At 40.2% G+C, this 26,237-nt stretch overlaps 1 protein-coding gene across 1 annotated transcript in view; it reads right to left on the bottom strand.

Moving 5' to 3' along the window:
- Window positions 1-26,237, bottom strand: part of LOC147061083 (teneurin-3) — a 168,275-nt gene that overhangs the window by 99,881 nt on the left and 42,157 nt on the right. Inside the window, exon 3 of the mRNA XM_085905468.1 lies at window positions 2,649-2,880. Within this exon, the coding sequence (XP_085761594.1) occupies window positions 2,649-2,880 (232 nt within the window). The remainder of the gene's footprint in view (window positions 1-2,648; window positions 2,881-26,237) is intronic.

Genomic DNA, 26,237 nt, shown 5'->3' with positions numbered 1-26,237 from the left:
ACCCAATGGGGTTTAAAAGGGAAGCCCGCCTGTGCCATGTGAACAAAAAGCTCAAATTGCAAAAAGCACTTAGCAGCACTGCGTCAATTAGCGCTAATGAATGAAGTGTTGGTCTAAATGTGTTAATTAAACACAAGTTGCAAGCAGCTCAATATTATTGGACCAATCAACGAGAAGGTGAAATCTCACCGTGGTCGCACTGCAATGCTTTAGCGCAAGTGAAGTTGCATTCCCAGTGGTCCCTAACCAAGCTTTGAAACCCTACTTTGGCATCCTTACCCTGCTTTGAAAGCCCATTACGAAACCCTAACTCAGTAGTTTGAAACACTCACCCAGTGTTGAAATATTGAGACCTATGAGACACTGACCAGCTACTGAAACTCTAATTTAAAGCACTATCCCTGGCTTAAAACCTAATTTTGAGGCACTTGTTTGAAAAATTAACTAAATTAGCTCAATATTTTGATTTCAAACCTTTCCTAAATTTCAAACCCTCAGACTTATTTTCTACACACAAACCTTTTTTCTTGTTTGAAACACTAATTTGAAACCCTTACTTGAAATCATAATGGGGATTTCAAAGCCTTAACCTGGGGTTGAAATTGAAATTTTGAATGCTCCTTTAAAACATTAAAGCAGACTTGAAACTCTGAATTCAAACTATACATTGAAACACTTAAAACCATGGCCAAGGCTTGAAACCAGAAGCCTTTTCTTTGTATGTAATTTAGTTTCGAAGATTTAACCCTAGTTTGAAACCTGAAATTGAAATAGTAACTTGGACACCTTGTTTTTAAATGCAAACCCAGGGTTGAAATTTGAATTTAAAACCCTGTTTTAAAATCCTTAGCCAGCTTTGATACACTAATTTCAAATTTTTAACTTTCCTCTCCCTAAACCAGCCTTGAAACCATCAATTGAAAACCCTAACCGTTGTTTGAATCTCTACCCCTGAGTTGAATCCTACATTTTAAAGCATTTTTTTGTCCACTTTTCTCCTAAAATCCCACAAGGGCACAAACTGTGCAACACATTGCAGACAAAGCCATGCGGGAACAACTGCCGCTCTGTTCGGAAAATAATGGGAAATGGAGGAAAATAAAAAATAAACAATGATGTTTTAGCGGCGCTTGTAAAAAAAGCTCAGAAAGAGAAATGGGCACACAGTGAATAAAATGATGCTTCACCGCAGGATTTGAAGAATTAAAGTGTCTGCTTTACAGGCCGCACTCCATCACGTCGTTATTGTGTCACAAATGTATCGCAAATGGTGTCGCCGGCCTGATAAATGTTGCGCGCTTGTACCCCCTTACAGTGAGTTCTTCATTTTGACTTGGAGGCTCGGGTTTATTCCGGATGCTAATTGATATTTTGTACAAAATCCAACTGAATTCTCTTATAGATATGAGGTAAAACTCTTCCAAGTCAGATTAGAGAGTTTGTTAAGTGAACTCACGACACAAGTGACCCTCAATGTATGAATTGAGCTTGAAACGCTTGAAACCAAGCTCACGCCTGAAACGACGACTTTAAACTTTAAAACTGCATTTCTGACCTGAAGCCTTCATTTGAAGTCTTAAATATATTTTACAACCCTAAAAGAGTCTTGCAACTATGATTTAAAACAGCTCTTGTTTAAAATTTTTATCTTGGTTTGAAACTCTAATTTGAAAATTTGCAATTCAAAATCCCAACTTATTTAAAAGTCTAAATAAATGTGGTGTGAAACCCAACTACGTATTAAGTCTTATCCCTTAGTTGAAAACCTATTTTTTTTCTAGATTTGAAACCTCAAATCAGGTCCACAACTCTAATTTGTATCCCGTACTTGATAAATGCACCTCTGGAACATTGCACGATTTTAGCCACCTTACCTACCGCGAGGCCTACGTGACGGGTCCAGGCGTGATCAAGGGCAACACCATTCGTGTTGATCATTTGCACCAAACACTCAATTCTCCCGAGAACAAGTTCTTTCATGTCAATGGTGAGACGGAGGCTGGTGTGAATCACACTGAGTCAGGCGCAAGACAAGGGAGCTTGTTCAAAGCGAACTTTGCCAGGGTGCCGCCCAAGTGTGAACACGAAGATGCAATCAACAACCACATCACATGTTCAAAGCTTAGCCATGGCTTCAAAACATATTTAAGACCTTAACACTAGCACTAACACTAAATGCTAGCCGGGCCTTGAAACCAACTTTGAAACCCAAACGCTCAATTTAGGCCATAATTTGAAACCTAAATCCTTGGTTCGAACCCTGGTTTAAAAACCCTAATTCTGTCATGAAACCATAACTTTAAGTCTTATTGAATCCAGTTTGAAACCCTGAACCCTAAATTTGAAACTCATCTCTTTGCCTTGTTTTTAAAGCCTAACTTGAAGCACTGACCCAGGCTTGAAACCCTAATTTGAAAAGCGATTTTGAAGCCCTGAACCCGGTTATGCAAATGAGGCTACTTAGTCCAACGTCCTGCTGAGTATGATTGTCAAGATAACAGAATAATTAATAGGACAGCACTGTTGCTCTTCCACAGATTATCACTACAGGACATGCTATCCTAACCCACGGCGGGATATTAGCGTAACCACGGCAAGCAAGCGAGCCATGCAGCACTGCATGCTGGGAAGCGCGTCGCTCCACTTACCGGCTCTCCAGGGCCACATTGCTGCCCAGCACCCAGCTGTCCTGCAGCTGGACGCATTCCGCCGTGCTCTGCAAATCGGCCGCCAGGCCGGCAGCGGGCGGCGGGCTCGCGGCCCTGTGGTTGGCCAGCGAGCTGCGACTCAGCGATGTGATGGAGGGGTGCTGCTTGTGGGGCGGCGGTGGGGGTGCCGGCGGTAGTGGGGGTGGACCCTGAGGACTGGACAGATGGTCGCCTGGAGAAAGAGAAGGAGGAGGAGAAATGTTAGACATCAGTCAAAGCATTTGTTTTTTTATTCAGGGTGGCGACTAAATCAAACCCCCTAGATGTTTTGAAACCTTAATTCACAACCCTGACTGATGTCCAAACCTTAACCCATACTTGAAACCCTTCTTTAAAACCTGAACCCTCTAATTCTGAACACTAACCCTGGTCAATCTTCTATTTTGAAAACCCAAATCCTCTTTCAAATTGAACCCAAGGTTGAAAATCTTTACTTGAGTTATTTACCTGTGTTTGAAATGTTAATCCAAGTTTAAGGCATCTGTTGGATTTGAGGACATGGGGTCTATGTGAAGGACTACAAGTGCCGATTTGAATTTAATGAAGAAACTTTAACTACGTCAACATGAACGTGTTTTTTTAACTGAGGTTTTAATCACCCACGATGTCCCGGCCGTACTACATTATCAATTTGCCACAGAGAGCAAGCAGATGGGCACACGATGCACCTGTCAGACCCCAATCAAGTAAATACGTCCAAGAGACATTACACTGAAACAAGATGCAAGCATGGCAAAAAAAAAGGATGGTAAGTCCACGCAGGGTATCCCTAACATTCGTTTTTTGTCCAACAGAAGGTCAGTTAGTGAGGCATCTGCTTCTTTTACGGCCGCTTAACGCCATGCTTCACGTTTGATTACTGCCGGAAAAGACTCTAAGATAACTAATGACCAGAACATCCATTAGCTCTCACTTGGTGAGAACAGGTTTTCCAATTTCACACAAAGCTGTGGAATTGCCCCCCCTCCAATGGCGGGTGGTGATGATCTATCCATCTCGGCCCGTTTAAACAGGTAAAAAAAGCCGCACGGTGCTGACAAATGTGATTTGCTCCAATGAACCACAAATGGGAAGAGGGTCGCCTTTCCGAGTTCAAGTCATACTCGAAATAATCTGTGTATCATTTTTCTTTCCATTTTCAATGGAAATAAAAAATCACTCCATTTAAAAAGAACTGATCATTGATATTTTTATTATTTTAATTCAACTGAAAAAAGTTTGACTTTTAATAATTACATTTTAGGGTTTATATGGTCAGGTTTACACAGTAGTGCCAACAAATTTCTGATATTTGTTCAATTAAGTTGTATCAATTTATTCCCATCAGCCTTTTAAATTCTTAGTGTTTCTCTTGGCTGCACTGCTTCCAGAACAACTATGTGGACATTATGTGGACATTTCAGTGTTCCCATGGCAGTCTAATCAGACCTGGCCTATGTAACTTCAACTACCGTAATTTCGGGACTATAAACCGCTACCTTTTGCACAAGCTTTGAACTCTGCGGCTTGCTGTCTGGTGTGGCGTATCTATGGATCTTTCGTGATTGTTGTGATGACTAATACACTTATACACTCGTAAAAAGGCTGTGGACCGCTGTTGTACGGCACGGCTTTGCTGGGTGCAGGGATATGTGACCAGACACATGGTCACTAGGGAGAAGAGTGGTGTGTTGACCGCATGTCTGTCCCCCAGTCAAATAGTGCCGTATGATTGACACAAAGAAGAGACAGAACAAGATCAAGATGGACATTACTGAAGAAAGGAAGCTTTTATACACAAACTCCTTTTATGGGGGACAAAGGAAATGCATATGATGCCGCTTTTAAGTTAAAGGCAGTCGATTTTGCTCTTAACGAAGGAACTAGAGCTGCTCATGCACTGTAGAGGTTTCCTCCGGTCACTAGAGGGCACTGAGCTATTGTTGATGACATCTTGTTGTTTTTCGAGGATGCATGAAAATTTGGTGAGACTGTGTAGTAGTTAAAATAGTAAGTCGTGATGCTGGTGAGAAGTGAGTTTAATGCCTGTGCCATTTTTGTTCTCGCAAAGGCATCCTTCTGCACAGTTAAGACACTTATTCAATGTAACAAAACTTCACAATCCAAAGTTCATATTTCTGAGGTTTCAATGTAAAAATAGAGATCTAAAGAGTTGAATAGTAATATTTACTCTGTGCTGAAGAAGGCAGGGTTCATGTTTCAAAGAAGGAGTTTAACGAAGGGTCAGGGTTTCAAACTGGTGAGGGTTCAAATTTTCATTCAAAACCAGGGTTAGCTTTTCAAGATGCCAGGTAAAGTATTTGAATTACATATTTAATCAAGTGGCCCATTCAGGGATTCCAAATTTAAAACGTTTTCAAAAGATCAGATTAAGGTTTCAAGTCAAGGTCATAAATTTGTGTTTCAAACCAATTCAATATGGCTTTAGACATGATTGGTGGTCGGTGGTTGATGTCTTATCTAATGCCCAATGTTGGTTGTGAACATCTGAGATGACACAGCAAAGTGCAAGTGTGCTTGTTTTCACCGTTGGTAAACACACAAGGCAATGATAATGAACTTGAGATGCCCCACTCATCTTCCCGGTCCAGACGGAGAGTCCTATTAGAAAAGTGCTAAGCAGGCTAATAGAAATGTGGATCAGTGTCAACTGTTGCTTCAACTCTGGCCCTGCAGCAAAGCTTTTTTTTTTTTTTTTAAATGGATTGCATTTTCCATCAGCACATCCTTGATATTAGGTAGCAGGACAGTAAGAAAAGGAGGAGGAGGAGGCATAGATGATAGAATTAGCTCACCTGGAGCATAAGTGCTACTTAATTAGGTTGAAATGTCAAGGGAAATATGTCTGGAAACAAGGATTCAGTAACCATTTGGATTTGAGGGGCTCAAGTTAGGATTTCAAGCTTGGGTTCGAGTTTCATTCAGGAGTCTGCATTTTAATATACGGTTTCAAGCCAGGGTTTGGGGCTCAAGCCAATACTGCAGTTTTTTTCAAGCCTTAGTTAGGGCTTCAAATTAAGGTATCAAGCCTTATCAGGGAAATGAAACAAATGCCAGTGTTTCAAATCATGGTCTCATGGTTAAGGGTTGAAATTAGGGTTTGAAGTCATGGGTTACTGTTTCAAATTATGATGAAGGCGGATGTACAAGCCGAAACACGTCAGGTAATGCAACCTAAATATCTTGTTTGTGATAAAAGAACCAGTAAAATAATTGACAAGCGTCAACAAAATGAACATAGTAGAACTGTTTCAAATTATAGTTTCAAGCCTCGGTTAGGGTTTCATATAAGAGTTTTGACCCTGTTTCAGGGTTCCAAACTTGGGTCTGTATTTCTGGATAAAGGTTTCAAACAAGGGTTAGGGTTTTAATTTAGGCTTTCAAGCCTGGGATATGCTTTTAAATTACGGTTAGGAGAGGGCTCTATAGTTAAGTTGAAAAGTTGAGTTCCGAGGTTGTTGTTTGAGTGGGTTGCATCAATTGTAATGCAGCAAAGTACAGGGACAAAGAGATGAGGGAATTACTTTTACTTCACCTGGAGCCTAACTGCTATGTTGATGGAGAGAATTGTGTTGAAATATCAAGGGAAATATGCCCAGAAAGAAGACTCTGCTGACTGTAATAACAAAAAAGAAAGATAACTTAAATGACAGACATTTAGCAAGACAAAACTGTTGTTTAGTCACGATGATTCAGATGCAAAGTCATTAACTAGAGCTATAAAAGAGATACATTTGCATGGCAGAAAATGTATCAAAAAGTTTCATGCCAATGCAAAATGCTGCTTTTTAATAATGACACTGTAATAATACCACTTTTAATAATTTGAAGGGGCACGCACGTCTTAAGGGATGTTTGTCTCAGTCAAATTAGAATTTCAGGCCAGGGTTAAGGTTTAGCACTATTTTAAGTTAGTGTTTCAAGACTGGGTTAGGTTTTCAAGTATGGGTTTCAACATATTTGTATGTTATTAAAAATCATTCAAATGAAGACAAGTGAGCTAATCCTCAAGATGCTGTTCTAACAGGAATTAGGTAGCATTTTGTACAAAATGTGAACAATGAGATTGAAATGAGGTTTGCACATCTATTAAAAGCCATGGTAGGATGCTTTTGTGTTTTTTTGTTTTTTTTTTGCAAACATCTCCCTAAATGTGTTTTTGGTATGAATGACTTTTAGTGGGATCCAAACATACACACACGTGCACACACAAACACACACAGGGTCAGTTTGATGGATTGGCCCTGTAATGTGTTCTGTGTCTTGAATTTGAAAAAAATAATTTTATTTTCCACCAAAGAGGGGTTCGGTGAATGTGCATATGAAACTGGTGGGGTTCGGTACCTCCAACTAGGTTAAGAACCACTGCTCTAGGTGAACAGCGATCTAACTCTATCTACGTAGTAACTGCTTTCTGAGGGACCATTTTGCATTCACTGAGGCACTCACAAGTCATGACCCACCCCAGCTTTTGGCATTGGAGACTGCACTACTGTTGTAAAACACAATATGTACATATACATATTTGGGCATTTGGGTCTCAAACTTTTAACTTGTATTAAGCGATCACTAGTTTAAACGCTGACACAGATTTCTTGTGTGGGTTGTAGGCTGATCACTTGGATCACTGGTGCCATGTAACAGGCAGATGTGAATAAATATTTGTAATATAGTTTCCATTACACTCAACCTTTGTAAGCAGGAACATTACATTCAATTGATATAACTTGCAATTGGCGAGATATGAGGTGCATTCAAAATATAGTCGGACATTTCAAACTTGAAAAAAAGTCCCTCGAAGCAGTTAATGTTAATTGCTCAAAATATCTAAATAATATGGGTTTTTTAGCAATCTATAAAAACTAACATATCAAGAAGAATGATGAGGTGAAATCACTTTGGTATTTCACTGAATTACAATCAATGATCCATGTAGTCACTTATCTTACTATACCTAATCAAGTCATTAGGCTTCCATCATTCAGTCTAGTGGTTGATAATGTTAAATAGTCAATGAGATAGTCAATGAGATTTAATATTCCCCAAAAGCTGAAATCAAACAACCAATCTTTCGGTGCAAATATCAGTGTGTAGAAAACGTTAAATGTTTTCCTACCAAGCTGTCTACTGACCTAAGTAGGCAGGCAGGTAGGTCGGGTAAGGGAGGCACTGTATACAAGAATGTCAGTGAGTCCATCAATAGGTAGTGAGGTAGTAAAGTTAGTCTGTATGTACAGCCAGCCGGTCAGTTATTAGTTTGGTCGAACATAGGGAGAATGTAGAGAATGGGAGTTTGGTTGGTCAGTTTGATCACCTAAAAATAACCTGGTGCATCTGTTTCTGTTAAAAAATTAAATGTGGCGCTTGAGCACAAAAGTTGGCTCACGTCTAATCATTCAGCCACTGCTCTGCTGCTGCAAATATCCGGCCAAGACTCCCCAAGAGTGGTCGATGAATGAAGCATCAGAACAGTAACAGACAGCTCCCCTGTCATTGTGTGATTCACATTTTGCCACAATGGTGCCACTTTTTGACAGCAAGGCCTATTGGGTTCCTGTGACATTCATTTTAAATGAGCATAAATTCAAGCATTGAGAGCCCTTGCATATCACCCTGTATAATGTTCTGTCGCAAAAGTCGCTTTGCAGCCATTAGGCTGAACGCACGTCATGAAAGACTTTATGTTCATTGTGTAAGTACCGCAAAAGGTCCTGTGCCATTTTGCTCTCCATTAAGAGACTGATGCCGCCACTAATGGAACTGAAAGGCCATTTGCTAAGACTGCCTTGGCCTTCGGCAAACACAAAATGGTGTGTGCATACTATTCCTGCTACTATTTAATCTTTGTATGCGCACAACATGATCTCTGAAAGAAAACTCGCTCGGGATGCCTGAAAGCGTATGATAAAAAGCCCTTTTAGAATTTGGTTTAAATGTGGTGAATAATGGATGACTTCCAGGATTAAACTCTTTTGGGGAAGGTAAGTTCTTTATCTGCAGTCTGTTGAATCAATAAAATGGCACAGACTTCCTTGGCTAATAAGCAGTGATCTGAGTGGTTTGTCCACTCAGATGGAAATAAAGCCAAATCATACTAATATAACCAAAAACATATATACATATGATAAGGCAAAACTGCAAAATCTGTCTTTCAGTACGTCATAAGGCGTGAGGTCACTGTTAATAGGTAGATGTGTAGGGTGTTTGGCCCCTATCCTACTAAGTGGCAAAAAATTGCAAGTGTTCTCGAAAAGGCAGTGAATGTTCTGTTCTCAACAGGGTTCGTTAATGGGGCCCAAATTTTTGCCAAACGGCCCGGCAGATGTTTGTCTGTACTTTTCTTGTCGCAAGGGATTTTTGTACATATTCAAAATGTCCTTGCGATAAGAAAAATCAATAAAACTGTTGGGAAATGGTTGGCAAAGGTTTTGTGAACATTTAAGACCTTGAGAGAACCCTGATGTGAACGCTACATTTGCTGGCTTTGAAGAGACTTGCAATTGTTCACTGATCAGTGGGATAGGGGCTTCAGTCACGTTATCCAGAAAATGGGTTAACTCTAAATTCCACAAACTTCATCACTTTTGGATTGTTCCATTGTAACATGGCAATGTACTTTACTCACCAGAGGCTACCAATGGAAAAACCTGTGTGTGTGTGTGTGTGTGTGTGTGTGTGTGTGTGTGTGTGTGTGTGTGTGTGTGTGTGTGTGTGTGTGTGTGTGTGTGTGTGTGTGTGTGTGTGTGTGTGTGTGTGTGTGTGTGTGCGGTTGTGTGTGTGTGTATGTGTGTCTGTGCGGTTGTGTGTTTTTGTATGTGTGTGTGTGCGTGCGTGCGTGCATGTGCGCGCGTGTGTGTAAGTTCTACTCAATGGAATTGGGGCTCATCAGAACAACCTTGCCCTGGGTGAGTTTGAAGGTGGTTCATTTACTCAAAGCGAGCTGACAATTTCAAGAGACTGCATTTTTTTAAAGAAAGTACTGGTGTGAATTCCATCATAATTTCTGACAGAATATCTTCACAACCTTCTCATTGCTGTCTGATCAGATAGTAAGGCCTCTTTTAAAGCCACCTCTCAGCAGAGGGATGGGTAGGGGGTGAAGTAACCAATATGTCAAGAATTATATCATGGTTGCACCATAGAAATAACCCTGCGAGTTATTTAACAGGCATTCATCAGCGGACATTAGAAATCCAGACATTCATTGCAAATGCACGCCACGTAAATACAAGTACTGAATACAAAAACCTCTACCCGAGTGCAGATGGCAGATCATCTCACAGATGATGACAGCTTAGCGTCCCCCTTCTGACAGCTTGCCGCCGCCACCGCCGCAAACGTGCTTTTCTACCAATTAGCTCACTGACAAAACGGTTAATATTTATTCTGTGTGGCCAACTTTTGTTTGTCTGGGCCAGACAGGTAACATGTTACACTTCCACATTATTTCAGCTCTGGTGGTAAAATCTCTGAAGCCAAGATTTCAGTACATCCTAGACAGTGAATCCCCACCTCTTTATGCAATGCCCTAAGTTGCCACAAGATGCCACCTAAGCCCTGGCTCATAGGAAAGTAAGAACTGGTAGCAAAAGAAATATGTTCAAGTGAAAAATCTTATTAGCCATAGAAGAGCTAATTTTAGCCTGGGTTGTTAGCAGGATGTATGGCGAACCTTTGCTGCACATACATGTTCACTACCGGTGCATATTTCCAGACTCAACCCTCTATGAGCCATTTTCTGGTCAGAGTAATGCCAGAGGATGAAGGATACAGTTTGTAATACAGTTTGCTTCTAAATATTATTATCAGCAATTACATTTCTTCTAAGGGGGGGGGGCAATTTGGCTCAATTACTATGAAAAGTGAAAAGTGGGTGTTTACTGTGCATTCCTGCATAGGTTCTAGACGTCCTTCATCCATATTGGATATTTTTTTTAAATTAACTATTTTTGTTTGCTTGTTTTTTCTTTGTAAAATGATCCAATTCAGGACAACACATCAGCAATCAATTAGAAATGACCATTCTTTTGATCTGGCGACTGACTTTGATAGGTGATGATTTAATTAGTTCACGATGCTCTTTCTCAAACAACCATGAAATGAAAGTTATAGACTTACGCTAGAAATAAATTGTCTGCAATTTCAGGTCAATTTGGAGTTCTTACAACAACAATAACCTGGTCGTTACTTCCTCAACTGTGCTAAAAAGAATGACAAATAGATGATAAAAAAGAAAAAGAAATGTAGATGAGGCAGAGGAGTCTGATCCAAAAACATTGCTTAGTTTTGACAACTACTAAATGCTCTGAATGGGCTCATGGGCATGTTTGAGCACTTCAGGCCCTAAGAGTAGAGATATCACCAGATATTGGCAGGTGGGCCAATATCAGGAGTGTGATATCATGAAATAAGATCTAAACTAAAAAACACAACAGTTCAGCATGACAACATATTGAATGACATAAGCTCACAGACACAAGGTAGGTCCACACCCACAATCAAAATTGGCACATACACAGTTAAAATCTACACAATTACAGACAAATTATGTCATTACAAAGGCAATAACGCTCACTTTTGATTCATGGGCAAAGCATTTATGGTTGGGTTTCGCAGGGAAGTAGAATTGTTCATTCATTATTGGTGAATGATCAAATTTTAATGAAATATAAAAGTGGATTTAAAAAGTGAAATAATACCATTTCATAGTTTAAAATAAGGGATAAAATAATAAAATAAAAAGTACATTATGTTCTCTGATTGCAATGATTGGACCTAAATTGAATATATTATGTGTGTGCGTGTGTGCGTGTGTGTGTGTCACAATGAAATATTAAACTAAAAAACAACATTGATATGCATTACAATAGATAGCTGATGGGTGGCGATGGGGCATTGGGATTTTGTAGGAATATAGTGAAAGAGATCATTTGAAAACTCATACACTGGCCAAAATTTTTATAAAAGTGTTGCATATTCCTATTTATCTGTTTGCTCATAATTATATTAAAACAATACAATACAGCTGCTGCCGTAAAAATGGCTTTTACAGAACAAATATTTACACAAAATATAATGAGAACATTATTATAGATAATTTGGGCAAACTTGTCATTTCAGAATTGTGTATCAAACTGGTAGCCCTTCGCCTTAATTGATCAGATCTAAAAAAAAAGATCTCTCAGTTTCAAATTCAATTTAAATCATAATTTTTCCTCCTTTGTTTTTTTAATGTTTGCTTTCAGAGTTGCAGTTCGGTCCCTTACTGCATTAGATATTGCAAGTGTACCTAATGATGAGGTCACTGAATGTGTAACACCATGCATGCATTTTTCACTTATTATATTTTCAGCAAGTAAAAAAAGTTTTTGGAATCCATTATAGTCAAAAACTATGTAATATAAGGTAATTCAATACAAAAATATTCAGAACAATAAGACAATTAAACATTTTAACACACTTGCCGAGTGTATTACAGCAGATAAATAAAGTATTTAATGCACTGCAGTATAGTGAATGCATTAGCCTCATTTATTATTAACAAGTTACTCAAGCTGATGAACGGCAACAAACAAATATGCATTTTGGGGCTTTTGTATCACACCCCTTCCCATTCCCTCAGTCCCACCAAGTTTGTTTTTTTTGCTGATTGACTTCAAACATTAGCACTTGCTCTTCCTTGCCAGAGAGCAGCTCGCAAACAAACTCAAAAAAATGCGTTCAGAGTTGGAAGAAGAAAAGCACGCAGCATGCAGCGTGAAAATCCTTCTGCTTTCCAAAGTGTTTTCCCGGTGGCGAGAGCAACGAATTGATAGCCCACAGTTGCAATACACTTGGCAGCAGAGTAGAGCGGAGCCAGCACAGAATAATAATAGCGCCAATCGTTGCTTTACTCTTAAACCGCCGAGCTTGGTGTGTTTTTATGCTGCACAATGAAGATGGTGCGTGTGAGCACATGTTGCGTTACACAAACACACACCAGAAGCCTCACAGCTCGACCGTTGTTGTAGAAGACCCGCCGCTAAGTCCTTGGAGGCCGCACTGCATGCTCAATCGGCAACACAATACGGCCCACGGCACACACACATGGACACACACAACACGCATGAGCTTGCACAGTACCCAATCGCCTTGAGCAAAATAATGTTGCTTGCTTCCAGTGGCAGTCCCAGCTGCAATCATTGATGAAAAACTAAAATCCTTAGAAATGGCAAAATTGACCCTTACATACATGCTTCAAACTAAAATGGCAGACTTCTTCTGTCCTTTCAGTTCTTGAGACTTTTTGTTGGTCTAACCATAATAGACAATGCTATTAGGTTGTATGTTGCTAACCAAAACAGGCTTCAGGTACTGAATTTTAATGAAAATTTTGGAGGAACCATGCTACAGACGTCTCTCAAGTGACACATCATTAATCACACTCGTCGTTACCGTAGTCACTCTTAATTTAGTCTTGTATAGCATGTTAATCAATACATGTGAAAAAAAATCAAGAAAGTCCGACGCTAATGTTTGTTTACAGCACAACGGACCACCTTGCATTCCGGTCCCCACGGAACATAGTGCCTTAACATGTATTTGCGTGCGTGCGGCGGCTGAGGTTTGCTCAGCAGACATTGATTTTTACTCGCGAGGTGTTGTTGTCAAGGAGGCATCCAGCCTATGCACACTTTTTATCTCCTGCACTTGGTCTCCATGGGTACCACACACACATATGAGGAAAGCTGGAAAGCATCGGCGAACAAAGTCTTATTGTAACAATCTGCCCAAGGCTGCTTAAGTCAGCCCACTGATGCAATGCCATGTCCATATGCTAAGAGAATTACACACATTTGCTAAAACCAATATATACCAAATGCAAACTTGCTTGTTCATGCAGTTCAAATGGCATTTATGACTTGTTTACAGTCAGTGCATACATGTTGCCTGATAGTTAGGCCATTTTCCGGACTATAAGTCACTGTTTTTTTCATAGTTTGGAAGGGGTGTGACTTATAAGCAGGAGCGACTTATATGTGAAATTATTAACACATTATAACTTGGTCATTAACGCATTACTTACTTATTAGTATAATTTATCACTTCACATATTATTTTCACTTTAAACCGCATGAGGGAGCTCTAGGCCTGTGGAATAATTGGAACTGCAACTGACGATGAGTCTGACGTAAGCCACGTAAGCCACGTAAGCTTCTCCCTCCGGAGTTAGCAATGTTGTTTAAGAGTGACACAGAGGATAAATATTTCATTGGATTTCGTGATTTGGAGTGACACGGATGGTTCAATACACTTGTTATTTATTATATTTAAATAACTTTATAACTTAAATACAGTCGCCAAATATGTACTAATAATTGTAGGTTCAACAGGATTGCTTCTGAATTTTCCCATATAGCACATATCGTACTGCATAATGTCTATGAATTAGATACAGTCACCAAATACCTGATGACCAAAAGTCAGAAAGTTCAACTTTAGGACAGATTTTGAGCCTTTAACAGGTAAACAGAAACTAAATTACCATCCTATTACAATAAGTAGTGCACTTGAAAAAAATGATAATGGCTGCCTTTTTTTTTTTTAATCTAACATTATCAGGAATCAATCATTTCATATTTGTGAGATGAACATTGTAAAATTAAATATAATTTTGATGGAACCTTGGTCACATTTGATAGATTATTTCTTTGCCGAGACATTAACAAGTGTGGACTAAGGTAGTATCATATGAAGTGGTGAAAGCTGATCTGTCATTTCCGGCTCGCTGGAAAGCAATGGGGATGCATCATCATTACAAAATAGAAAAAGTTTCCTCATCAACTTTTATCAGCATCCTCATCAAAGCCATTTAGCGGTAGTAATGAATGCATTTGCAGCAGCCCATTAGCCCAAATGATCTTTTGGCTCCTGGTGCCATCATGGGCCCCAGTAAATAATGTTTTTTTGGGGCAAATAACACATGACACTGATGTTCTTGCGCTACGACAGTTTTGGTGCATTAGAAAAGATTTATGGCTGAACTCCTGACCCGCTGGCGAGCTCTTTCTAATGTACATGTATGAGCCAGTGAAGTGCAGGCGGCAATAATAACGCCCGCTGTGATCAAATTCCTCCAGTGTAATCATTTTCATGGATATTTATCTTTTTTTAAAGATAAAACCCCGCGGGGCATTTTTATGTTGCTTGTTCAAAGCGAAGGGAAAGCAATTGTCTGCGGACGCTCGCACATCCGTCACTTGATAGCGCACTTCCTCATAAACGCTACAAAAGAGACACAACAATAAATTGTAAAGCACCGTTAAAAGTCGCATATTTACGACGCAAAAAAGTTTTGGGTGAACCACAGGCACTTTCTTCATGGAGTTGAAGGAGTTGATTATAATCCAAAGGAGTCTTAATGTACTGTGGAAACTGTCAAAGTTCCCATTTGTTAGCATGGTCAGTCAGCGTATGCCACTTTAGCAATACCCAATCTTGAGGAATTACACACAACTAATTTGAAAAGTCTTGAAAGCAATTTATTAATATGCTTATATTAGTAAACAGGTGTGGGCCCATTTTTGCAGATGATTAGAATTATTGCAGTATTGCTCACCACTAACTAAAGAGTATAGATAACAGGATATGTAACAGAATCAATATCTGATAGTGGCCATCACTTTATTAAGAATTTATACCAAAGAATAGATTTACCAATTTAATGATGCATCAACAGTTGGTGAAGAGAGAACTGAGCCAAAAGGCAAAGCGGTCGATCTATGCTCCTACCCTCACCTATGGTCACGAGCTATGCGTCGTGACCGAAAGAACGAGATCCAGGATACAAGCGGTCGAAATGGGTTTCCTCCGCAGGGTGTCCGGGCTCTCCCTTAGATAGCGTGAGGAACTCGGTCATCTGGGAGAGACTCGGAGTAGAGCCGCTGCTCCTCCACATTGAGAGGAGCCAGATGAGGTGGCTCGGGCATCTCATCAGGATGCCTCCTGGACGCCTCTCTGGGGAGGTGTTCCGGGCATATCCCACCGGTAGGAGATCCCGGGGACGACCCAGGATGCACTGGAGAGACTATGTCTCTCGGCTGGCCTGAGAACGCCTTGGGATCCCCCAGGATGAGCTGGATGAAGTGGCTGGGGAGAGGGAAGTCTGGGAGTCCCTCCTAAAGCTGCTGCCCCCGCGACCCGACCCCGGATAAGCGGAAGAAGATGGATGGATGGATGGATGGATGGATGGATGGATGGATGGATGGATGGTGCATCAACAATTATATACCAAACTTAAAGGTGAAGAACTCCAATCGTTGGCTTACAAAAACTCTTTGTTCACAAAAATTCAATACATCAGTACCATATGTGGTTGGCCTGCAATTTTGTAACGAGGTCCTCTGGTGGCCTGCGTGCCTGCTGCTCTTCTTCTTCACATATTTGTGTAATATATTTATTTGCATCTATGTTTGTTTCCCTTGGCTCTTATATTTGTATAGTTAGAGTTACTAAATAAATAAAAAAAAGGAAATAAAAAAGTGCTCTCAGTGCCACATTGGCATGGCAAGTCCTACGTCACATCAGCTTATGTCCCAGGAATAAGCTGCTGCCTGCATTCTAAAACAACATCAGCGGAGCATTTCTCTTGCCAAATTGGCAACAATGTCGTGGTAGACTCGGACTGCATAGGTAAGGATAACTATTTGGAGCAAGCAGCTAAGTAGTTGGAGGCTAGTGCGGGAAGCTAACTCTTGACAGCCTACATCTTTGAGTCAAACAAATGAATCACGATGTTGTATTGAGACCCAATGTTGCGGGAAAAGACAAAAGCACTGATATTAAAAGAACTATTGATTTTTGCATACTGGTCCTGTATTTACTTGGCATCACATGAGTAGTAAACCTTGCAGTATTGCGAACAATTAACTATAAAGTATTGGTGTAGTTATTGGTTTTTATTGTCGCCCTGTATTTCCTTGTGTAAACTATCATCTATTATATTCAGGAAAGGATTGCTCCTTGAACCCCCTCCTAACTAAAATTTGATTAAATTACTTTTACTATCTAAAAAAAAGCATTTTTCTCATGATCTGGTGCCCACAAGTTGATATGTGTGAGCTGTGATTTGGAGTTTTCTGTGTCTGTTGCAATGTATTTGAGCACTGAGTACAGACGTAGACTGCTATGTGATCGAGCGGGAGTGTTTTACGGGGCTGGCCTCTCTCCATTTAGCCTCTTCCATGACTGCACTTGTACACTCCATGAACATCACGCCACAGCAAACATCACTTAGCGCTCGACGCGTTGCACCGTTTGCTCTCATGACTTAACGGAAAGGCTAAAAATGCAACACCGAGCTCACCAATTTTTAATAACAAGCATAAATATAGGTTTTCTTTCATCCCTCATTGCATGATTCATCCAACACATATAGTACACGTCAGTATGGCTGGAGTGTCATCGAAGTGCTAATATATGTCAGTATGGCTGGAGTGTCATCGAAGTGATAATATTAAATCTGGTATTCAAAAAGGTATTCAGACTACTAGATCAGGGGTTCTAAACCTATAAATATGCTGCCCTGTCAAGAATTAACAGGAATAACAATGATCATTAAAGGAGCCATATCATGCGAAATTCATCACCAAAAACATACATCAAATACATTATATAGTATTTCCTCATACTCCCTGCAATGTGCCAGAGTAATAGTAATTGCTGTTGGGCGCATTGAATGAGTTTTTGTGATTTTGTGATGTAATTTTGAGATGTCCTACCTTGTGAGTGAACGCATTGAACGGATCTGATGTCTACCGACAAGGGATGTTAGAGAGCACTTTTTTTGGGACCAATACCAGTACGAGAATTCTAGACTAGTTAATGATACAATACTAAGTACCGTTACCACTAGTACTTTTGATACATATAATTGTATATATATATAATATATGTAATATATATATATATATATATATATATATATATATATATATATATATATATATATATATATATATATATATATATATATATATATATATATATATATATAATAACATAATTTTCCACAAAACTAATGATGATTTAGAAAACAACCTTTATATCCCAATACAGCAATTTTCCCTAAAAATGGGGAATTTTATTTTTCTCTTCTAAATCTTATATTCTATTGTGTATATATATATATATATAAACCCACCTTTGACAACAATTAACCAACACACAAAAATGGAGCTTCTTTGAATGAGTCCAATTTAAACAGGCATTTAAACTTTAAATGTCAGGAACACAAGACTAATTTTCAGACCCACCATCGCAGTTTTACTTTCTTTTCATCAGTCATCTGAACTTTAATGAGATAACTGAGTTGACACACGGCTGTGCCACAGGTTATTGATCTGGAAAATAAATTATTAAATGTTTACACGCACCCCATGCAATGTGATTACGTGGCCCAGGGGGAATGTGTACCTCTGGTTGGGAATGACAATTCTAGATGGGAAATTGCCTTTTGTGAGACAGACAAATGGTGATTTGTATCTTCAGAAAACATGTACGTAGTTGACTATTTTATGACTCAAAAGTAATCAGTGATCTTGAAAGTTTATGAAGATACAATAACAAATAACAAAAAGTGTCCAACCCAGTGACTGAACTACATACATTCATTAAAGTGCCTTCTGATTTCCAACCAACCTACCAAGTTACATCCTACCTACCAACCACATTGACTTATTCATCTGACTCCATATCTATCCTACTCCATACCTACTGCCCAACCAAATGACCTAAATACCTACTCACCTACATACAGAGGCCAGCAATGGTGCCTTCCACGTTAATAGTAAGAGAATACCACCATGCTCTACATGCAGGTACATCTATCTGCCATGCTGGACAGTAAATGTAACTTCTGGCGTAAAAAAAAAAGTGCGCAGTCTGAAATGTGTTTGTGAAGAAACACTCTGGAGACAACCCCTTAGCAGCAAGCGCGCGTACCGAACATGCCTCTAGCCCAAAAGACAGCATCCGCCCATCAGGTTGCCTCTAATCGCATTGGCTCGGCCTCCAATTAGATAACAGAGGTGCGGGCATCCTTTGACAGACATGGGCGCTCACCAAATGTGAACGCAGGCTGGTCGGCGTTCACGCCCGGGTGACTCATTTCACACTGGAATACATCCATCAGAATTAGGATCATGAGAAGGCCGAGATGACTGACAACCGAGAAGTGAGCTAGAGAGAGAGGCAGCATATGGCCGAGCGTGAGCATCAATTGTCAGCAGCTGCCTGCACTAAGTTCCTCGGCCAGTATTAATATTGTATGAGAGTGCCGTGTGCACTATATGCTTGGATTAGACATGTTGATACAGCAGCGCCGTCACACTTGTGCCTGGGATCAGCTTTCAGACGGAATGCACACAGGAATTCCAGCTGTTTGCATTTGCTGGCCTTATTGTTATTGGCTTGTCTTGTGGAATCTCCAGTTCACGGCACCGCCTGCACAAGATAATGAGAGCCAATAAAAAAAAAAAAAAACTTACTTTACAAGTCATTACAAGTAGTAATGCCCACTTTTCATTACAACATGCAGTGAAAAAAAACACTTCACCTTAATATAAAAACGAACCTCACTTTGAAGTCTTGAAGGTTAAAGGGAACAATTTTGTAAAGACAATGCCGTGTTGGGAACAGATTTGACATTGAGTACTTGACTGGGCCCTTGCATCCTCTTCTTACTATTGAATGATATACCAGGTTGCTCCCCTACGCCTGTAAATCCCTTTTTGTATATTTTCCCGAAGTGTGAGGTGAGACAAATAAACTGCCATAGGGGAGGAGGAGGGTCAAGCCGAGAGGAGTGTCAGCCCTACCTGTTTCCTCATTTGACATCAAGACTCGGATATAATTATTAATTTACTTTCCATCAGTATTGACGCTGGAAAATTGCAAGAGAGATTCAGATTCATCAAAATCTAACCAAGAAATCACCGCGTTGTATTCAATGGACGGCTGAGCCAAGGCAACTCAGCTCCGCAGCATTGTGGCTCTTTCAGGCAACATCGATCCTCCAGGGCCTCTCGACAAATAGGTTCGGATAGCTTTTATAAGCTGGCTTGAATACAACAATTATAAACAAAAACGTCATTTGGACTGTTTTTCAGCAATATATACATAATATATATATATATATATATATATATATATATATATATATATATATATATATATATATATATATATATTGCTGCTTTTATGCACAGTCTGAAATAAGAGCTTCCCTCATACAAGATGTGATGTTCAAAATACCTAACGACCTACCTATTGAACAAACTACCTTTGTAGCTAACTACTTGCCGATTTTTGCACCCACCGCTCTACCTACTTGCCTACCTTTCTAGCTTCCCTATTTACCTTCTGGTCACAAATTTTCTTGCCTCCCACAAAACCTATGGATTTAGCTGACTTACCTACACACATCAACCTACCTACTAATGCAACTCCGTAATAAAGTGGCCTGAAATTGTGCTTTCCTGAATCCACATTATACGAGGGAGTGAGTCTCATAATGTAGCACGTTTAGGTACACTTAATCACCATCACCATCAATCTGCCATGCTGGACACAATCTGATAGCACAGTTAATCACACTAGGGCACTCTCAGAACATGCGTGCACACGCACACATACGCCCACAAACAGACGCACACACACACACACCGACACACACAAACACACACACACACACAAACCGTGTTTACCATCGAATTATGCTAATCCCCCTTCATAATATTATCATTCTACTGGAGCGTGATATGCTGCGCTTGACTTAAGAAGAAAAAAGTGTACTAAAGCGTAGTGTGCAAATATATACAGTATTTTTTTTTTAAAAAGGCGCCGTGAATCCTGACCTTGTCACAATGTTTATTCAGGGCCGTGTCAATATTGTAATCCCTGTGATTTGGTAAGCAACCATATGAGCACCTCCATATTCATATGGCTCCCTATATTGACTAAGTGTCTTGTTCTATCCAAAGGTAGAGGAGCCGAGCCAGATGTCAGGACGATGCCACAGAAATGAATACAGGAGATTTAGGATTTGAATCTAGTCGAAGACTAACATGCTAAACACTGCAACCTCAGTTACTGGAAAACTAAATTGGGGACCAAGTTCTAAAAAAAATACAGCCAACAACAAACTTGTAACTGATGCCCCAAAAGCCATTGCCTATATTAATTACATATCTTAACCTACAGTATATACATACAGTCCCACTGTTTACCAACAAACCAGCAACTTTACTGTATAAAGTACCTGCCAACCTTCCTACCAAGCTAACCTTTACCACTCTACCTACACCTGCCAACTGACATACTGACCTACCTACCTACCTACCTACCTACCTACCTACCTACCTACCTACCTACCTACCTACCTACCTACCTACCTACCTACCTACCTACCTACCTACCTACCTACCTCCCGCTTTACCTATCCACCTGCTTAGTTACTGAACTTCTAATTATCTACATCTTACCTACCAATTATCTACCTTCCAACATACCAACATACTGAGCGACCTCCCTCCATCTCTTTTTCCCTACTTACCCACCAACTGGCCTGCCTTCTACCTACCTACCTACCTACCTAGCTACCTACCTACCTACCTACCTACCTACCTACCTACCTACCTACCTACCTACCTACCTACCTACCTACCTACCTACCTACCTATCTACTATTTCTACCTACTGATCGATTACACAAGTGAAATTGCATTCAATTTTATAACTGATGAATGTTCAAATTTAGAGGAATATTTTCAATAAATAAATAAATAAATAAATAAATAAATAAATAAAAATGAAATGAAATACCTGCAAATAGGTTCTAAAAATAGGATTTAAATTCACAAACAGAGAATAGACAAGGTATCAATAATTTTCGGTGTCCAAAATACTTCTAAGACTGGAATTCCAACTTGTAGCTACCACATCAGAAGTCAATAAGTATAGTTAGACACATTTTTTTTCCGGTGTACAACAGATTCTCATTGTCAGGTGTTTAGTCAGATAAGGTCGGCCACCCCTGGGCATTAGCATTGCACTTTTTTCATCAGTGTAATGTGTTAAAAACGTGCAGTGGATCGAGCAATTTAAATGCTAAGCTGTAAGAAGATTGGGGACCGGGTGGGCTAAACACAGACAGATAAACAAATGAAGCAGGCTATGAGGGCTCGGGGCGAAAGGGTAAGCAAATACAGAGTGACCCTCGGGTTGTCGTTTATGCCGGCTTATAAAATGTCAAGGTGAGAGACTCAGTAGTGGGGAAAGGAGGGTGAGCAACAATCACTTTGTAGGGGATGCGATTTGATACAGCATCACAAAGAGAGGCGTATTGTATGGAAAACCAATGAGAAATCATCTCTCCCTTTTGGTCAACCATCTCTTGCACCTACATACTGATCTTCCATCTATTTGCCTCCCGACCTACCTTTACCTACTGGCCATCCTTTTACCCACTTACTACCTACAGATTTAACCTACATACTTACTTAGACGCCACCAAAACTTTTGGGAGACAGTGTTGCGTTGTTTTCCCCCAATATGGCTGATCTGCCAACAAAATAGCAAGACGCAGTGGTAGGAGGCTGGCAGCCGCTCTGGTTCAACATGACACAGCCGCAGCTGTTCGTGGTCGCCGGTCACGAAGCGTTCGCGCGACCCGCAGCGGTCCTTGAATTATGAAGTGGCTTGGCTCACGCCGGGACGTGACATTACTCTTTGGGACCGGCATAATGATCACTATCAATCTCTTCATTGTCGAGGCACATTAAAGGGAAGATCGGGCGGGGGAGGCTGGCGGTGGCAGGGGGTTGGGGGTGATTGTGCGAGCAGTTTACCAAAGAGCGTCGAGAGAGCCCTGTTCCGCCGTGGCGATGCATTAATCACGGCAGTGGGACGCGCTCTGTGTCCAAGATGAAAGCTGTCTGAGTAAACACTTGAGCTAATAGAGATGACACTGTTGTTTCAAGCCAGACAGAGCGTTGCAAGGTATAACAGCACACTGGCAAACAGTTGGCCTGCTTATGCTGATGATGTAGAGATTTTATATGTCGTTTGCCGCAAGCAATGCCAGTTGCAGAACCACTCAACCCAGAGGAGGAAACAGGCCTTTGCGAGTGTGCTCGTAGCTCATTTGATAAGGTAATTTTGTCGAAATTTGGGCAAAATATCCCAAAATACGAACTTCACAGCACAACCTAATTTCTTAGTACTTAGGCTACTTTTTATTTATTGGTTGGACTTCTTTTAACATAAATATGCCTTTTAAAGTATTTTGTGGGTCTTTCTTGTTATGCCTGAATGTGCTGCAATTCAGGTTTTTTTTTTTTTTTTTTGCACCCCGTACTCCTGAAGCACCCTCCACGCATATTCGCAATTCCTATCTTCACAATTTGATTATCCCCGAGTATAATTTAGCCCTATCGCAGTGTCTGTGGTTGGTCGGCTTACTTATGTACATCACCTGATTCTACACAATCCTCTGAGTTTGCAGTAATTCCAGTGACTCCGCTGACTCAAGTTAGTCCCACTGATTCAACTGTGTTTCTGCACATCCCTCGACTAAGTGCGTTTATCTTGCCTTGGATACAATCTGGATTGTCAGAGAGAGACCTTGCACTTGTGATTTATGATGCAAATTCAAGTATTTAGATTATTAGATGCATGGCGGCACTGCCGATTGGTTTCAACATAAAAGAGCCACAGCCAGGAGTCAGCTTTGTTTGCAACTCTAAAAACTACGATTTGTTTTCACCTGACCTCTCGTTCCAAATGAAAAAGCACGACTGGCACTTTTAATCAACTGAGCAAAAATGCCCGAGTGCACAGCACATATCTGACAGACAATTTCTGATGGCTGTGATGATAGCCTGTTGGCCCGGATTAACAAATGTCGATGTTATTGACAAGAGTCCTATTCTCTGATGTTTGAAAGAGAAAACAAAGAAACACAAAAGCATCTTTTATATGTTGATATCCAAATGGCCTTTTGACCGTCATCAGCACGGCAGTGACGATCACACAATGACTGCTGATAACCTCAGTTGAAGGTTAATTTCCGGATTTGTGAATTTGCCGCCTTTGGCTCTACAACTTCTCACTCCATTTCAAACGGTGTCACATTTTTTTATTTATATCCGTAGCCGTTTGTTGTCCCTGATATCCTCCGCCAGCAGGACACCAGAAAAAAAGTGTCCATTATTTCACAATCAAGCAGGCTCGACAAAGAGTTCCAGAGATTGAGTCGGACGTGGTGAATGTGCTTAAAACTATAATACCGCATCTGATATGCACCATAAAGCATCTGGATGAAGGCCCCCCCTGACATGCGCAGCCTATAAATAGTAACGGGAGGGCAGGGAGGAAGGGAACAACTCTGTGACACAATGATTTCATCCATTAACTCCATCAATCTGAGTTTGCTCAGTCACTTTCGGTTAGTGCTGATGCTTTAGCCGTCTTATCCAAAGTAGCGTACGAATGAAGCAGACAGTATTAAAGGTGTATCTCTTGCCGTAATAACTTTCTTATTACGTGATAGGAATTGGACACACTTTCAGCAATCTAAATCAATATTGATAAAACTTGTGAGAAATGTTTGTTCTCTCTTAATTTTCAGTTTCTTTTTATATGGAAATAGTTGTATTGGTGTTTATTTCTTTCTTTTTAAGTTTGAAAAATATAAGGAAAAACTTGCTGGAATGATTTCTGTATTTGTCTTTCACCCCTTGACACAGCAGTTGACTGTATTCTTACAAACCCTCAATAATCAAACCTTTAATAATCAAGACTTCTGCTGTACTATTTTTTGCTGCTTCTTTGTAGAAATGGCATTGGAGCTTTACTTCAAAAGCAAAGCGATGGAGATGTGGTGAGGTCATTCTGCTACTTTATCAACTTCTTTGTATGTAGTGAGTCATCCACCCGATTTAAATAAAAAAAAAAGAAATAAAAACAGAGAAAGAAGATTAAACTTTTCACTCATTTTTGTTTTTTTCTTCATTTCCTTCCATCTAAATATGGTTAAATCCGGTTTCTTGTTAACTCTCACACGCACACAAACGTATTCTACTATATATATTGACTTGACAGACCGTAGGACAGACAGATACAGGAGATATAAATAATACACCATTCTAATGGCTGCTGTCCATGGAGTACTGATTCAATTGCATTTAGCGTCCCACTTACAAAATATCGGCATCATTTGTTGAGATATCCTTGGTCCCCGTGTCCTGACCACCTTCACTTCTTCCATAATGGTGTTGGGAGGCAGTGGATAGGAACAGAGGCGGAGGGGAGCTTTTTATTCCTCAATAAAAGGCCACTTAAACAGATAGGCACTCATCAGTGTAGCTTTTTCCCCTGCCCATCCCAGAAGAACATGAGAATTCTCCAAGAGGGCGAGCATTCCGTCTAATTAAGGCCGCCTTTCATAAGTGTTCACTTCTCTCTTCTATTCCTTCTTTTTTTAGCCTGTTTGTCATCCATCACTGGTGGCTGAAAGGTGTTTTTTACTGTTAATGTAGCTTGTTTGTTAGTTAGCACCTGATGCCCAAGACCAGGGTTCTGACAAAAACATATCTAAAAAAACATCAATAAAATAAGATTGGTAAAAAAAATCATGAGAATAAAATAAAGCGAATAGGTGAATAGGCAAATTCCCAAATGATGAAACCCAAATATGTGTGGGTTAACTGCACAATAAAATTTATTGTAAAGTTATGCCTTCTGGACTTCTGAGATCTGCAGTAGCTAATGTAAACCCAACTTGATTAACATAACATGTACTGTATCTTTTGGTGTACAACTTAAACTAGACACAGAGGGCAAGAATGTTATTTTTGTAGGGTGAAAGCTAGATGAGATTTTGTGGGCACTTTCTGTTTTGAATGCTGACTGTCGAATGAGAATAAGTGCTCTGTCTGACTTTGAACTCCTCTTGAGAGGGGGATGATGGGAGGGGGGGATGTTGTGGTAGCTGAAGGATTACAGCAAGTGACAGGGTATTCATTATTTAGATGCCAGTGGCTGAAACACGGAAAGGGCGGTTTATGTAAACCCCAAGACTATGTGAAACGTGTGTCACGACACCAGACCTATTATTGTGTCTTATTTATGACATTATGAATGGAAGGCCACATTTTCTCTATCTACCTTTCATCCTACCTACCTATCTTCCTACCTGCCTACCTAACCATTCGCCGGCCCGTGCGTCTGTGCGTCCATCTTAGATCTGCTTCATCGTAATAATAATTATGCTGTGAATTCTGGAACCCACTCAAAGCGTCCAAAATGAATATATTGTGACTCGGGCTTTTGAGCAGCTGACTCTTCAGTTACTGGACTGCGCTACCCCCTGAACCACGGCTGCCCTGTATTTAGACAATTCTTGTATTTTACTTAAATTGTGTACCTTCTTGTGCTTCTTGAAGCCTATCATACTAAATGCATCCAATTACATGTATGCCTGCCTCACTG

This window comes from Syngnathus leptorhynchus, chromosome 2, assembly GCF_054491065.1.
Source record: "Syngnathus leptorhynchus isolate UIUO chromosome 2, UIUO_Slep, whole genome shotgun sequence".
Classification (NCBI taxonomy): domain Eukaryota; kingdom Metazoa; phylum Chordata; class Actinopteri; order Syngnathiformes; family Syngnathidae; genus Syngnathus; species Syngnathus leptorhynchus.
Note: the sequence above shows the minus strand (reverse complement) of the source record. Positions and strands in the feature narration are given on the sequence as shown.